The following is a 16,630-nucleotide window of genomic DNA, read 5'->3' as shown; positions in this document are numbered from 1 at the left end:
CTGCAGTGTACATATAAACAAGAGGTGACATGTAGTCTGTGCTAGACAGGAGTAATGTCAGGATGCTCCTACACAATGCAACCAATGCTCCTATAGGACAATAACAAACAAAAGGAAACCTGTAAGACACCACAATGTAGAACACGTTACCTCAGACAAGTTGTTCCCTTGTAACTTGAGAAATTGCATCAGGCCACAGTTCTGAATTCCTTCAAGCTCAGTGAGATAATTATAGGAACAATCCAAATATGTAAGCATAGGAGTGGCCTCAAGACCTTTGGTTGATATTAGCTGATTATGATCCAAAGCTAACCGTTGTAGATTAATGAGAGACTCTATTCCACCTACACAAAGTATATATACAGTAATCAGGACTTCTGTACAATTGTCAATGGCCAAATACTCTCTGTAAAGGCTGCAGAATATGTGTGCGCTATATAAATAACTAATAATAATACTAACAACAAAGCAATGCAAATAAATAAATAAGATGGGGAGGAAATAACTATAACATGATAAACATAGGAAGGAGTTCCAAATAAGAGGACAGTAGAAAAAGGCTGAACAAATAAATATCTCTCCACTGTTCCTACTACATATCACTACAATTAGGGATAATCAAAAAAATTATAATTGGGAGTATTTTTTGGTGTACTTGTGTTACATTTTAATATTAATGTGGTATAATGGTACTATATAAGTGGAAGCTAGTAATTATTAATAATTTTCTTTCTGTTTTCAAAATTAGTTTTTAGAATTATATTCCATTTTTTTTTCTTTCTTTTGCGCTTTTGGGGATTATCATATACTAAGTGGGATACCTATCAAACAGGTTAGGTACGGAATGCCACTACATATCTTTTTGTTTTTTAGAATTGTTTTTATAATTATATTCCATTTTTTTTTTCTTTCTTTTGTGCTTTTGGGGATTATCACATACTAAGTGGGATACCTATCAAACAGGTTAGGTACGGGATGCCAGTACTCGGGATCCTAGTGGTCAAAATCTCGACGCCAGCATCCTGACAGGGTTAGGATAGTAACACCTGTCAGATTGTATCCTAACCCTCCCCCTCTCTCTACCTCTAACCCTCCCTCCCCGCTGCCTAAACCTAACCTCCCTCCTAGTTCCTAAACCTAACCTCCCACATCCCCGCACCCTAAACTTAACCCTCACGCCTTAGTGCTTAACCCTAACCCTCCCCCTAGTGACTAACGCTAACCCACCCCCTAACCCTGCTACTTACCTTCGGGATTCCGGTGGTCAGGATGCCGGCATCAGGATTCTGACACGTGTCAGGATTTCGGCGCAGGTATTCTGACCGCCGAATCCCCACGGTTGGGATATTGACATTGACATCCCCTATCAAACATTCTAAAGAGGACAAGTGGAGAGGTCGCACATTGCAACCAATCAGTTTCTAGTGATCATTTTATACAATGTACTAGATACATGTTTGCAGAAAGCCCATTGGATGTTCTGGGCAACTTCTGCACTTGTTGTCTTAAGAATATTTGTAAAACCTCCCCCATAACTACACAAGATTTGAATACATATGGTATGTTTTATGCACCTATGGTGCCATCCAGTATAAACTGCTTTCATTCTCATGTGCACTGTGAATGGGGATAGACCATGGCTGCTACTTGTGTACTTTCTTCATGGTACTGTACATACAGCATTTAATATGAACATCACGAGTTCTTCTCCATAGGAAGCAATGATCCTTGATCTATGAGATGTTAAAAAAGTAATCACTATGCACCTTAATGTAAAGCAGAGTAGACTATGAGGCAGGTAGGCATTTAAATTGCCTTGTATACTGTACATTGAGCTATAAGCACAGCATGCTAAATTAATGTAATCAGTAATAAGGTTTAACAATGAAGCTATATTTTAGAAATCCAAAAGGAAAAGAGGGACAGAAAAATATTTAAAATAAATCAAGGGGATTGGCTGATATATGCTTCTAAGAAAAAGCATGATCTAATACCACAATGACTATGAACAATGGCCATTAGCCGGAAATATGTGTGCTTTCTAAAAGTGGTAAAGACTACAAAATCTTAAAGGAAAAAATATTAAGCATTCCAAATATAAATTTAATACAGCAAATTATGGGATATTTGCAGCTCTTTCCCCTCTTTGTAAAAGCATTAAGAGCAATTAAAATTGGTTTCTAAAATCTATATTACTTTCTACATTCAAACTTTCTTAAATCATTCATGACAAAATAATGCATACAACATATTTGCAAATGCGATGCTTACCAATTCTGGTTATTAAGTTGAATGATAATTCCAGATTCATAAGGTTTGTGCAATTGTCTATTCCATGAATTGAAGTAATTTGGTTCTTGCTCAACAACAGTACAGTTAGATTCTCCAAATCTTGACAGTTAATTACATTAATACAGTTTTCCTGTATAAAGAAAATATGGAAGCAATTTATTGCAATTAGTAAAGGTGCAATTTTGATTTAACACATAAACCACAATTAGCAGCATTAATTTTTCTGCAATGTGTGCAAAAACCAGGGCCTAAGCAGATCAGCTTTCTAAATCTAATACAGTTACACTGCTTTCGCTAAATTTCTTCACTATGCAAATCAAAATGTATAAATCAATTATACCTACAATTAGGGATAATCAAAAAAATATATAATTGGGAGTATTTTTTGGTGTAATTGTGTTAATTTTAATATTAATGTGGTATAAGTGGAAGCTAGTAACTATTAATAATTTTCTTTTTGTTTTCAAAATTTGTTTTTATAATTATATTCAATTTTTTTTCTTTCTTTTGTGCTTTTGGGGATTATCATTTATTGATTTAATTAATATATTAACTGTAATGAGTTACATTAATTGCATTTCTATCAATCTCTGTTCATCTAATAATGAGCATCTTATATTAATCATTTACTAAACCATGTTACTTTTATTAATTCAGCCAATATGACCTGATTCAAAGATGCTGAACTCACAATTTTTAGCAACAGCTCATGCATCAGAGTCTGCATATTCAACTTTGGGCAACTAAAAGCGATTTCGATGCATACAAATGTCAGCTGCATCTCCACTTGCGGCTTAGTGGATGTAACTGGTCCACAACTAGGAGCTAGCATGTAGGATAAGTGTGCTGTTAGCATGCAGATGGAATTGCAGAAGTTGTGTGTAGGCATAGATTTGTCTGATTTCAGATGGAACTCTTGTACCAAGCATAAATGTCTGCACTGATAGTGATGGCAGTACTTTCAGTGAATGAATGGGATCGGTGTCATTGCATACAGATGTGTCCACATACATCTATCCTCCACGCGCTACCAGTTGCAATACACATAATGTATAAGCGCTGTGTGACTCGGTAGCACTGAGCGTCTTTTCGTAAGACTTTAACCCTTCAAATGCGTTTTATTTTTATTTGTATGCATCTTAGGATGCACAAGCAGCTTCTGCTGATTAAAATGATATGCAGCATGCCTATATTCTGTGTGTATCTGCGGGTGTATCTGCATGCAAAATGCTACTTTCCATTGTCAGCGTCTGTGACACTGTAACGTGGTATTTTGCATGCAGATGCAGTAGTGGGGTGGTAGCAGCAAATAAATACAAATGGCAGCAAACAGCATATCTGCAGAAGAGGTAATGTCACCACAGTGACTACCTACGCTCCAGAAATGAAAACATAGCCGAGAATTATTGACACGGTCAATGGGTGGTGTGCACAATTCATACTTGCCTACCCTCCCGATTCAGCCGGGAGCCTCCCGAAAATTGGGTTCCACTCCTGCCCCCCCCCCCCGGAAAGGCAGGCAAGCCTCCCGGCCCCCGGAGATCCCCCCACACGCGGTTCCACGATAAACCCTGGCAGCAGTGGGGACCCGTGACGCAATTCACGCTGAATCGCGTCATCGTGGCCCCACCCCCTGCTTCACATTGCCATTAATCATGGCATTGTGAAAAAGGGGTGGGGCCACTATAACGCAATCACATTGTCCTGCCCCATGCCCCGCCCCCTTTTGCTGCTACACACCCTCCACTGTGAAAGACCGACAGCTCCCTCCCGGAAGGAGCTAAAAGTCGGTAAGTATGGCACAATTTCATCAAGTAAAAGCACCATCTGTGATTGAACGACAGTGGAACAGATGTTGTGTAGCAACACCCCGAACATGGCGCAATCATGTCCCCTTCATCGGTGCTACATATATGGAGGGGCCTGAAATTTCCAACGCGGTGTGGCTATGTCCCAGTTATATCAGGGCTTGAAATTTCTCATGGCAGCCCTGCTCACTCTGTGATAAAAGCATCAGTAGTAAATGGACAATAGAGGGGATAGTAATCTAGTGCAGATAACCTTGTGAATGTCTTCAGTTGTCCAAAACCGTTTTACATTATTGAAAGGTTTATTTTGCCAACATTGCACCTGATACATGTGAATGATTGATTCAGTGTCATATAAGATGAATACTTTATTAATCAAAGCTGTGATGCTAATTAATAACATGACAACAGAAAAGAACCGTGAGCAGTAAAGTTTTTAAATAATTTGACAACATAGTACAGATCTGGCAAACCTGTGGCTCTACAGCTGTTGTGAAACTACAAGTCCCAGCATGCCCTACTACAGATTTGCCATTAGGGAATGCTAAAAGTGTGGCAGGGCATGCTGGGGCTTGTAATTTTACAACAGCTGGAGAGCCACAGTTTGGCCAGGCCTGCTATAGTAGAAAAACAATACACTCATTACGTATTTGTACCTATCTCCGAGAGAAGAGATAGCCCGCACATTGTGAAGTGGTAAGGAGAATAATGACAATACCTGCACATCTATGTATTGCAGTTCTTTGCAGCTACTTAAACCATCAAGTGCGGTTAATCCACAGCGTGTCAGAGCCAGATATTTCAGTTTCGCACATTGAGACAATGTGGAAATACTGCATCCCGACAAGTCATTAAGAGTCAGTGTTGTAACCTAGTAATAACACAAAGGTTAGGTCTTGTCTGAACAACTTTACTAATGCATTGCAATCTACATTATAAACATTCATGATTATGTTAATAATTAGACTATATTTCTAATAGAAGAAAAGAAAGAAAAATATCCAGTAATACACACAATGATAATATCTAAAATAGGGGAAGCAGTCAGGAAGCCGACAGTCGAAATGTACTAAGGTATGTACTAAGGTATGTACCTAAGGCATGTAACTAAGGCATGTACCTAAGGCATGTACCTAAGGCATGTACCTAAGGCATGTACTAAGGCATGTACCTAAGGCATGTACCTAAGGCATGTACCTAAGGCATGTACTAAGGCATGTACTAAGGCATGGTCAGACACATTACAGACATTTGTTGTAGTAATAGTTATGCCAAGAGTGATAAGAATATTGGGACCCTCATATTTGTACATTTTTAATCTCTATCTAAATTTATAATTTGAATTAATTTGCACAGTAATGCTCCCAATTACTGATTTTGTAGAGTCCTGTCAGTGGTAAAAGCATAATTTCAGATGCGCTGGGTCATAATATGACAGGAAAGAAAGCTGTGTTCCCCTACCAGAGACAACACAGTGCTGGAATAGATCACTTCTACTTTGGGGATTGGAGAACGTTGAGCGTTACATCATTGGGGAAGAGGACAGATGGCCCTTCCCTGGCAGAATACAGCCAATGAGCCTTGCTGACAGCAGCATTTCTCTGCAAAGGACGGAACACCCTCCTCCACCCTGAATACAATGTGGTAGCATCCCAGAGAGGATTACTATGTTGACAGATTTTTTTAAAAATATATTGGTTCCTTTCATGAATCATAACAAGAAGCAGTACACAGGTCAAACATATTTTTTAAAATACAAAAAGACAACTCCATCCTTCTAACTGATATATATGACATAGAATGGATTTATTATAAATAGTAGATTGAGATGATAGCAAGAAATTGCTGATGCTGGGATTAATTTTATTTTTCTACTATTTTTTTCCAGTTTGTTTTTCTTTTATAGTCAGCCGAAATGATCTATACATAGTATCAAATAAAGTCCCTGGCAGGCACCTGTCTGTTTGTTCAGGCTAATCTTGAGAACCACTGGACAGATTTTGATGCAGTTGCCACTATTCAATAGAGCAGTGGTTCTCAAACTCTGGGCCTGATTCAGAGCCGGACGCTATTTGTGCTCGCTCGTTCAGAAAAAGGGGCCGGCTATTTAAATTGAGCGCTCGCTCTTTGCGGTCTGTTGACGCCTCTATGTCTGAGCGAGCAAATGAAACATGCGCTCGCTATTTTGAAAAGACGCCCCCTGGCCGCTCGCATCATACGTCATCTCTGCTATTTATTAGATTAATCGAGTACATCGAAAGGCGTCTGAACTGCTCGCAGTGCTTGTGGTTGGATTTTCCTACCGCAATCTTGCGAACAGTTCAGGCTAAGAGACAACCAAGTGACGTGGTCAATGACGCTGCTTTGTTAATTATGCACACCCTTAAAACGCCCGTTTTGACCGTTTGGCACGCCTGCGTTCAGATCTCCACTCCCCGTTTTCAAGCACCTTCCCCTGTTACCACCCACAAACGCCTCATCCTGTCACTCAAATTAGCAGGCACTCGCAATTTTGCGAACACACGTTTTCCGACCGCACTGATTGGTTGGCACATGCGCAGTACGACCAATACGCATGCGCAGATGTGCGAACATCGCTCGGAGCGAACGAGCGGCCGCTTACGAGCGGCTCTGAATCAGGCCCCCTGTCCTCAGGACCCCACACAGTGCACCCACCAGGTGCACAGGTGTCCAGATTACTCACTGACACATTTTAAAAGATTCACAGGTGGAGCTAATTATTTCACTTGTGATTCTGTGAGGAGACCTGGAAAACAAGACCTGTTTGGGGTCCTGAGGACCGAGTTTGAGAACCTGTGCTATAGAGCATTTGTCGAGGAAGGATTAGGTGTATGAAGCAGTAATGTATGACAAAAGTGAGCTGAGCAGTGACGATTATAGTGAAGGAAGTCCATGAAAAAACGGACGTCTGAGCGCTTTCTTGGCTTACGCTGCCTAAACCGTTAAAGATATTTCAAAACAATGGACTTTATTATATACCATGTAGAGATTGATAAGTATTATCCGGTTTCCCCAGAAATACTCATGTAAACTCTATTTACTATTACAAAATTTCAGTTTCTCCTCTTTTACTGTTCCTATTTCAGTTATGTAAAAAACGATTCTTTAATTTCAAACGAGTCCAATTCCCGGTAAGAGTCTGCATAACTATTAATAAAGCACAGGGACAGACACTAAACATGGCTGGAGATTACCTAAGTGGAGACTGTTTTTCTCATGGACAACTTTACGTGGCCCTTTTACGTGTCATGTCAAAAAGGAAATCTTTTCGTGTTGACGTCAGAAGGAAATCTTATAAGATCTCAATTAAAAAAAGTCTATCGCCGTAAATTCAAAATTGCTCCTGTGCGAAGCCGGGACGGGTCACAAGTTTGTTATAGTTACACTTAAAAATAATTTCTTATATATTAAGACAGTAATTGTAAATTAATCATTTCAGTTTATCTGCACTAACCAATGCATGCAAAATGTTTCCATTGTATTACTACATTTCTGTGTTCTTGTTTAGTCTAATCCATGTAAACAGAACTGTCGTTATATATAAAGGCTCTTCCTATGCTGCACCACTGCTTATTACAATATTTATTTCTAGAACATTGTATTTTTATTTTCTAACCCGTAGCAATCTGACTCATGTTTATATATACAATCTATTTCTTTTTAGATCAGCCACAAAGAAGGTTTTTGTGTTTTACATTAATCTTATCAAACAAATCTTTTATACATATAAATAAGAACACTGATATTTCCTGAGAGCACTTGTATACAAAATGCACATTACATGTACATAAATATACACATATATAACATTAAAAAAAAATCACAAACATGTTTCTTTCCAAAACTTAAGTGGCTTATTTTGAAATGTGTAAACAGATGTAGAATTGTTTTTGTTAAGTTATGCATGTAATATTGCTGACTTTTTCTGGCATGTAAAAAAAATCAAAAACACAGTAACAATTTAAAGTACTGTATAAGTTTATATTTGTGGACTCTGGGTTGAACATTGGACGTCCATTGGACGCAGAGTTGGGAGAACATTGGACGTACATTTCTCAAAAGGAACAGACACAGAAACATGTAGGAGCTGTATGCATTTAGAAATGCATTTGCATCTGCGTTTGTAGTATAAGCATCTGATTTGCTATTACTCATCAATATCAGTGAGCACTTGTACCTGACCTATACGAAGTGCTAAAAGGCACGATGTCGAAAAGGTTTATTGTTATGGTTACTCAGGTCTGCAAAGCCCGCAGTTGCCTGTACACGCCCTCACTGAATTTTTCCTACATGAGCACGTCCCATCACATCCAAGTTCTACATCTTCATTCATAAACGATCAAAATGCATGTGACTCTGTAGTGATCGTAAATGCATGTGCAATGCAACTTCATACAATATACGCTCTGCAAATAGAGTATGTTGAACTCTATATATTTATGGGCTCTCTCTAACTTGGTAAGATACTGTACACTCTTTAGCAGACTGGTTAACTAGTATATTTGGAGTTTTCAACAGTCAGCTGTATATTCCTAGATTCTATTAACATATCGCATACAAAATGTCAATGAATTTGAACTAATGTTGAGAGATTTGTTTTTATTATTATTATTATTATTTTTATATATATATATATATATATATATATATATATATATAGTTCCTGCTGGAACTTCGCTATCAGGGAAACCAGGATCTTCAAGTACTGGTGAGCATGACTGGACTACTTTTACAATTGCACTTTCTCGTTATACACCTAAGTGCATACACTGACTCTTATTCTCCATTGATTGAGGCACTACAGGTATTAAGTTCTGTTTGAAAATGTGTCCACTAGATACGGAGCCTTTTGGAAACTATGCAATATCAAGTACATTACTCTTTTGAGTGAACTGGCTTACTGGCTAAGGGGGGTTTCAGCAGAGGACGAATATGCTATTGAAGCTGCTGACATGTTAGCAGCTGCAATAGCTGTAATATGGTAATGCAGCAGGAGGCTTCTCGTCTCATACATGCATTACTGATCCGAGCTGCGCTCAAGGACGCAGCATCGGATGATCTGCTATACCATCGGGTCATGTAAGCTGGCCGTCGCAGATGCTCAAAAGAGGCCAGGAAACCTCCATCAGCCGTCGGAGATCCTGGCCTCTCCACCCAATGGCGGTGACACACTTCCGCTTTGAGAAACGGAGGCCGTCGCCGCCACCTCCCCACCCAGAGACAGCAGAAGACTGTCAATCACTGACAGTCTGTTACCCAGGTTGCAAGTGAGATTGCAGACTCGTTCTGCACATGAGTCCTGGGCCTGTGATCAGCACACGCCAGAATCAGGCCCTAAAGTCTGAATTATGCATTATCAACTGCACTATCCATAAATACGTTAACTGCACCACAACATTTTCTGTTCATCTAGATTACTGACTTTTTTTAATCTGTTGATGCATATTACTTTTTAACATAGGTCTGTTATCTTCATGAGTCTACCATGTGCTAATAAATAATGATGTATGCATGTATAGGCTAGATACTGTGGTTTGGAACTAAATTATTCTAATTATTTGATGATTTATTTTTGGACTGACGCCAGCGTGGTCTACCTTCTTCGTATATTACCTAGTGCCTTAGGGCTTCCTCAGGGTTGAGTATAGAGAGACAGCTCTGAGTTAGTCGCAGGATAACCAGGGACTGATTGATCCTTTGAGGCATGTACAGGTTTGTAGGATTGGAAGGCTTGAAAGACTGATACCGATATGCCTGACCCCTCTTTCCTGCCATCATTTCTTTTCTATCTCCTCTTTATGCTGTTATCAATGAATGATGACCAATTGTAAAAAGGATTGTGTCATGTATTTATTGTTTCATGGTTATGGGTTAGTTAAAGGGCTAACCGAGGTATCTCAGGAGACATTTGCTGGGCCCCTCCCTATGTAGCTGAAATAAAGAAATAACTGCAAAATATATATGTTTTCACACACAAAATCAATGAGACAGGTTCTTATTTATGAAGGCTTTTTTTGAATTTAGATCAGGAGCAGTCTTCTGCAGGCTCCCATGATGGAACAAATTTTGTCAAGTGCTCTTCACTGCTTCTACTGGCGCCCAAAATGGTACTGAATGCATTGTGGGTCTTAAACTTGCCATACTGCCCATACCGCTCCATTTCTTATATATGGCTAGTTTAGCTCTTCCAACCTCTTTTTGTATGGCTGCGCATGGGACTTCCTTGACTTTATGCAGATCTCGGCTCAGTATCATATAGTCCTTCTCCGTCAACTTGGACCTTGGAATGAAGTCCATCAATATGCCAGCAAGACTACCCAGCTGCTCTGTTCTTGTAAATTTGTTTAGCTCTTTTGAGGCCTGAAAACAGTATAGGTTTTATCATGTGTTTCATGGCCAGTTTACTATAGATTGTCACTCTTCGAATAGTTAAAACCACCTTTTTACCTCTGCTCACACTGCACATCACTCACGGCTGGTGCTGAGGACTACTCCTGCCCCGTCTGCTCAGTGTCCTGTCAGTGAGCATGGAGTCATTTGCTTACAGCGAGTCTCCCCAGCATGATAGTATACAAACTGCATTCCAGAGTTCTTTCCAGAACAACATTATTATCGCAGCCATGTTAGACTGCTCTCAGAACAGCTGATTGCAGCATCCAATCCCTGGGGATCCTCCCTTATAAATTCCATTCTGTGACTGACCCTCATTGCCAGTAAAACGTTGCTTCTTGCTGAAGTTACTGCTCAGTACTGAGCTCCCAGATACTCTGTATCTGAATGGTCCCAGTCTGTTATAGCCAGCTCCTATATCTGGTAAACAAGTCTCCTATACCATCTTGCACACCAGTCTTGTTCTTACAGCAACCATTGGTTCCAGTCAATATATCTACAACCATCGGTCTCATCCGATGCTTCAAATATCAGACTCATATCATTTAAGTTCCTCAATTCATCAACATCGGTCCCAACAGATCCAGTTCATCAATTCATTAATATTGGACTCATTTCAATGAAGTTCTTTAATTCTTCAACATTGGTCTCAAACCGATCAAGTTCATCAATTCTTCAAAATCGGATTCAATTCCATCAAAATCGGTCTCAAACCGATCCAGCTCTCAATCCAGCATCATTGGTCCCAGTCTGATTATGCTCATTCATTCAGTATTATATATTCAGTTCCACCCCAACCTGCTGTTCAATAAAGACTGTCTATTCCTGTCCTCGCCTTCGGGCCCATCATCCACTGCCATATCTCTACCTCCTCACATCTATACATGAGCAGGTCCTGGCTCAACCACCTAAGTTCATCCACGCTTCTCAAATCTTCTCTTCAGTCTCTCACTCGTGTTCCAACCCAAAATCAACCCTCAGGTGTGACATAGATCATATAATGAAACTTGGGCTGGCAGCTTTGCAGTGATGCCACAACTGCAGAATCTGATATTTCTCTCCATTATTGCAATGCGGTAATACAAGGAGCATCAGCAGATTCTCCTTTATGATGTATTGTGAGTTCCTAAAACACACAGATAGTTGCCAGCTGATCTCTATCATCAGGATAGTTGATGTACTAGATGGTCCTGTACAACATATCATATTTGTGGCAATCATTATGTGTCCACCAGTTCAATCTTGTTGAGAGTTTGCAGCAATCCTGGCTTTGTTTGATTGCCAATGAGCCCCCATATTGTATGTAGCTACCTCTAGCTAGTTTTTCTCCTCTATATGGGGCCATAAGGATTTATACCATCACAGCCCCGCATCACTCCCATGTCATTCCAATACACTACCATACACTAAAGTGCCAAAAGTCATGGGATAGATGCCTAGTGTAGGACCCCTTCTAACCACGTGAAGTGTAGCAACTCAATGTGGCATCAATTCCACAAGTGGATAGACAACCTCTAGAGAAACGTTGACAGCTTCCCGATATTTGTAGATGCATGATATTGGGCACAAATGGACCTTTTCACCATGTCCCATAAATGTTAGGTTCATCTTGGGCGAACGTGGTGGCCACACCATTCGTCAGAGCTCTCCAGAAACCTCAACAAACCAATTCTGGACAATTTAGGACCGATGACATGGTGCATTATCCTTCTGGAATATTCCATCTTTGTAGGGGTACATGAAGTCCATGAAGGACTGCAAATGGTCATCAAGCAATGCAAGGTAGCAATTACCAGTTAATGACATGTTAATGAGGATCCCATGCGGTGTGAACACACCCCACACCATTATGGAACCACCACCAGTCTGCATGGTGCCTCGTGACAACTGGGGTACATGGCCTCATGGGGTCTGCGCGACACCCACCAGCCCAGAAATGAAACCGTGACTCATTGGATCACACCACATGTTACCAATTCTCCAGGGTTCAATTAGCATTATGAGCACAATGAGGTGCTGTGTCAAGTGTTGCAATGTTAACAGGGGCACTCTGGTGGGCCTTCTACTCCCATATCCCATGGAAGCTAAACAACGTTGCACTGACCTGCTGGATATGTGTCTGGTACCTCCTGCATTGAATGTGAATGTAATTTGAGCAAGTTGCGCTTGTCTGCTACCACGGACAATTCTGGTCAAACGCCGATGATCACGATCACTAAGCCCCCGTGGTCAGCAACTGCCCTGTCCATGGTGGGCGGTAATGTCTTCCATGAGGTATTCCCAGTACAGACATGACACCGTACATCAGGGAATGTTGAATGTCTGCAAAACTTCTGAAATGGAATGTTCCATCCATCGGGCACCCACTATCATACCCTGTTCGAACTCCGATAATTCATGTCGCCTTGCCGTGTGCAGCCTAGATGGTGTTCAAACTGACTAACTAGATGTCAGATTACAACTGATGCAGGTCTCAACATTTCCAAGATGTCACAGTATGGTGTCGCCACCTACCATTACCTTTACATACTGTTATCCCATAATTTTTGCCACTTCAGTGTATATGGTCTGAGAAGAAAATACACTACCATGTATGGCTATTTTATCTCAGAAAGGAGGCAATACACTACCATATATGGTCATTCTGTCTCAGAGAGGTGAAAATACACAACCATATATGGCCCCAGAGGAGTAAATTTGCTGATACAGAGGTGGGATCTGGAATGCATATGTCCAAGACAGCTAATATTTGCTGACTCCTTAGTAATGTACAGATAGAAGGTGCAGGGAGGAAGCCGGAAAGCTACAATGATACAATGTTCCGCAAATCACATCATCCAGCCCCCAGATTGCCTATCTCACTACGGAAGTGAGTTGACCTGGGAGGCAGGTACAACCTATCGGAACTGCCAGAAATTTGTGAATCTCTGGGAGAGTAGGCAACTTACTGAAGATCCAGGCTTCTCCAAATGGCTACTAGCTATGCTGTGCAATAAATACTACATATAACCAATGGCTACAGACTGATTTGCAACATTGAACAATTTGGGCCTCTTTACACAAAAAGAGAATTCAGAAAAGGCTCAAATTAAAATTAGTATATACAATTATATCTAATTAGTAATTATGTTACAACAGTATAAGACTGGTCAATGACAGCAGTAATGTGACAATGAATTACATGTAAATTAGGTTTACTTAGCTGATCTGTGTGCATGCTCTTTAAAATCCAATATTTATTGTGATTTTTCATCTGTAAAATGAAAGCACTGCTGCAAACAAAGTATAACACTAACACAAACTAAATTATACAAATGACCTCTCTAGAATTGTAGTACAGTATGTCGATTATAGTAAACTCTCTGATCTCTGTAACTTATGGACAAGCTCTTACAATCTGTTAGCCAGTGTTTTTCACTGACTGTCCATTGCTAGGGCCAGTAATTCTGTGATTTATTTTAGAGGTTCCAGCTGTTTTATATTTATATTTTTTGATTCATTTTTCTAACTATTACCAAGCATTATTAAGCACATTATAAATTCAAAAATATGAAATGCTCTCTAAAAATCAGTTTGATATTGCTCGTTTAAGCATCGTGCAATAAAGCATATCTGGGTCAGCCTGTTTAGAAATTTCCCAGCTAGGATTATTGTCTGTGAGTGAAGAAAAAGAACCACACACATCATGACATATTGGAATCATTTCTTTTATTACTGAAGCTGGGTCTGTTTTCCTACACATGACGTTGGGTCTTATTTGATAAAGCAAAAGCTGAGACTTATATGTAGTGGAAAATGTTATAATGAAAAACAACAGATGAAAAAAAAAGACAAATTGTTTTTATAAAAACAACCAAATAACTAAAAAAAATTGTTTGTCTCGATTAATGTTCTTTTGTGGCTTAAACAATAAATCTAACTGCTTATGCTGCTGCAATGCACTATATGTCTGTGCGGGATGTAGCCAGGAAGCCGGCCGTCGAAATGCCGCTCTGGCGGTAATTCATACCGATTCCGTCTGTGCTATTACACAAGGCTTCTCACCTAGGCACAAAGAATGTATAAACTGCGTGGCCTGAATCAATACTCACAAGAAAGTAGCCGAATAATTCACTAGGGACTAATGACAGCATTAAAGCATGAAGCACATAAAAATGACTTGTAATGTGGATTAATACACTGCATTCCCATGGTTCATCTCACAAAATGGCTGTCTTCACTGTGTGTCTATGGCAGGTACACTTTAAATGCACCTCTAGCCTGGTGATAGATCTTGTTTACAGCTATCTGCAACACTTCTACACTGATGTAATCACACTCAGGTCAATGCTATGCGTGTGTGTATTTCTTGGGCAAAAACTCATTTTCATTTCGCTGCTGCAACATACATATCACAGTAAGGGCACAGTGCGAGGAACTGGAAACAATTTTGCAGATTCATCTGAACAAGAGCAAAAGTGCCAATTGGTACTTTTACAATGTGTCTCCATGTGTGTTTTTAATATATTATGTTGCTAAATTATATGCACTTAGGATATTACTTGCTGCAAAACCACAAAACTTTCAATTTCCTGTGCTTTCTACCTCGTAGAACAAAGTATAAAAACATGTCCTGGACATTACATTTTCTAATTATTTTCAGACTAAATCAGTAAACATTTACCATTTCATCTACCCAAATACAATATGTAATAAATACAACACAGTTACAGTTACATTTCGGAACTGTGGCCAGAATGCGTGGAAAGCTATGTGAAGAGTAATAACTAAATACATATGTGTCATGCAATGAAGGAAAACCATGACGGAAGAATATCGGAAACTGCCTGACTTGTGTTCCACTGTACTACAAACAGGTCATATGTATTAAGGTTATGCTATGAAAAGTCACAAGCAGTATAAGCGTTTCATACACCTACTAGTCTAATAAAGTACAAAGTCCTACTACATTCATGCTAAACTTCTCTTCCAATATTGGGAACAATGCTATACACTATAACTTTAAAGTTTTTCCTTTTTTATTAATAAAATATTAATACATACATAACCATGCTTCTGGGAACCATCAATGTATTATTTGTATATGAAATGTTGAATAACAAATATAATGTACATAATAACTCTCTATGTGTGTATGGGCATTAATATAACAAGACTATCTGTGAATTTTAATTACAACCAGACAACAGAGTGTGGTCTGTAAAGGTGCCAGTATAGTGGTCTGAGGTGCTTTAAGATATATTATGGGCTTGGAATAATGCCACTCTTGGCAAGTGCTTTACTTGATGACTCTGAGAGGGGCTAGAACCTTAGCCAACATCAAAGTCTAGATAATTGCATTTATATTGTAAATTGTATCTCTGCACCAATGTTAAATATTAAATGTAGGTTCAGCTCCACTTTAAAGTTTTTAAGCTATATAAAGTATCATACCACACACTACATAATCAAAGTTTTTGAAGAGCATATCATATTAAAAGTATTACATTCAAGTATCTACCCCCTAGCAAATGTCACATTTATGAATTCATCATGAGGTTGTTCAAGGCTATATTAAATAAAAAAAGAAAAATAGTATTGCTTTTTCTCAGCACTGTGATGTTCACTCATTGCACAAAGGGGTATATTAAGATGTTGGGAAAATGGGAATAAAAAAAAGAGCATGGAAAACTAGCATACTTCTGCACATACAGATGTGTCCTTTATACATCTTAGCTGCAGGTGCGCTAAAAAGCCCTTCCCGGTCGACCAAGTCCCGTGAGACTCTGCTAGTGCTGGGCGTCTTTTTTGCCGAAAATGTGTCTAAGTATCAATGCAATAAAACTAGGATGCCCTAGCAGACCGTGTCACATAACAAATTAATAAGCACAGTCTGCTGTTGCGTCCTAGGTGCATCGCATTACGGCTTAGATGCAATTTCATTAAAAAAAAGACGCCTGACACTAGCAAAGTAGCACGGAACCTGGCGGCTCACTCATACCAGGCAAGTCATGATACATGGTGTATTGAGGCTACATGTAAGAGGACACATCTGTATGCAGTACTATACACATCTTGAGATGCATACTCCTCTGTATTGGCAGTATATGCATCTGGTATAGATAAGTCATCATCATAAG

General features: G+C 39.5%; 1 protein-coding gene across 1 annotated transcript in view; it reads right to left on the bottom strand.

The window, feature by feature from the left end:
- LRRIQ1 (leucine rich repeats and IQ motif containing 1) overlaps window positions 1-16,630 on the bottom strand; it is a 210,355-nt gene that overhangs the window by 166,476 nt on the left and 27,249 nt on the right. The window contains exons 8-10 of the mRNA XM_088455388.1: window positions 4,819-4,971; window positions 2,272-2,422; window positions 151-344 (exon numbers count right to left, since the gene is read on the bottom strand). Coding sequence (XP_088311514.1) covers window positions 151-344; window positions 2,272-2,422; window positions 4,819-4,971 — 498 coding nt within the window. The remainder of the gene's footprint in view (window positions 1-150; window positions 345-2,271; window positions 2,423-4,818; window positions 4,972-16,630) is intronic.

The sequence above is a fragment of the Taudactylus pleione genome, unplaced genomic scaffold (genome assembly GCF_031769625.1).
Source record: "Taudactylus pleione unplaced genomic scaffold, aTauple2 ptg000040l, whole genome shotgun sequence".
Taxonomy (NCBI): Eukaryota; Metazoa; Chordata; class Amphibia; order Anura; family Myobatrachidae; genus Taudactylus; species Taudactylus pleione.
This window is presented reverse-complemented; position numbering and strand designations above follow the sequence as displayed.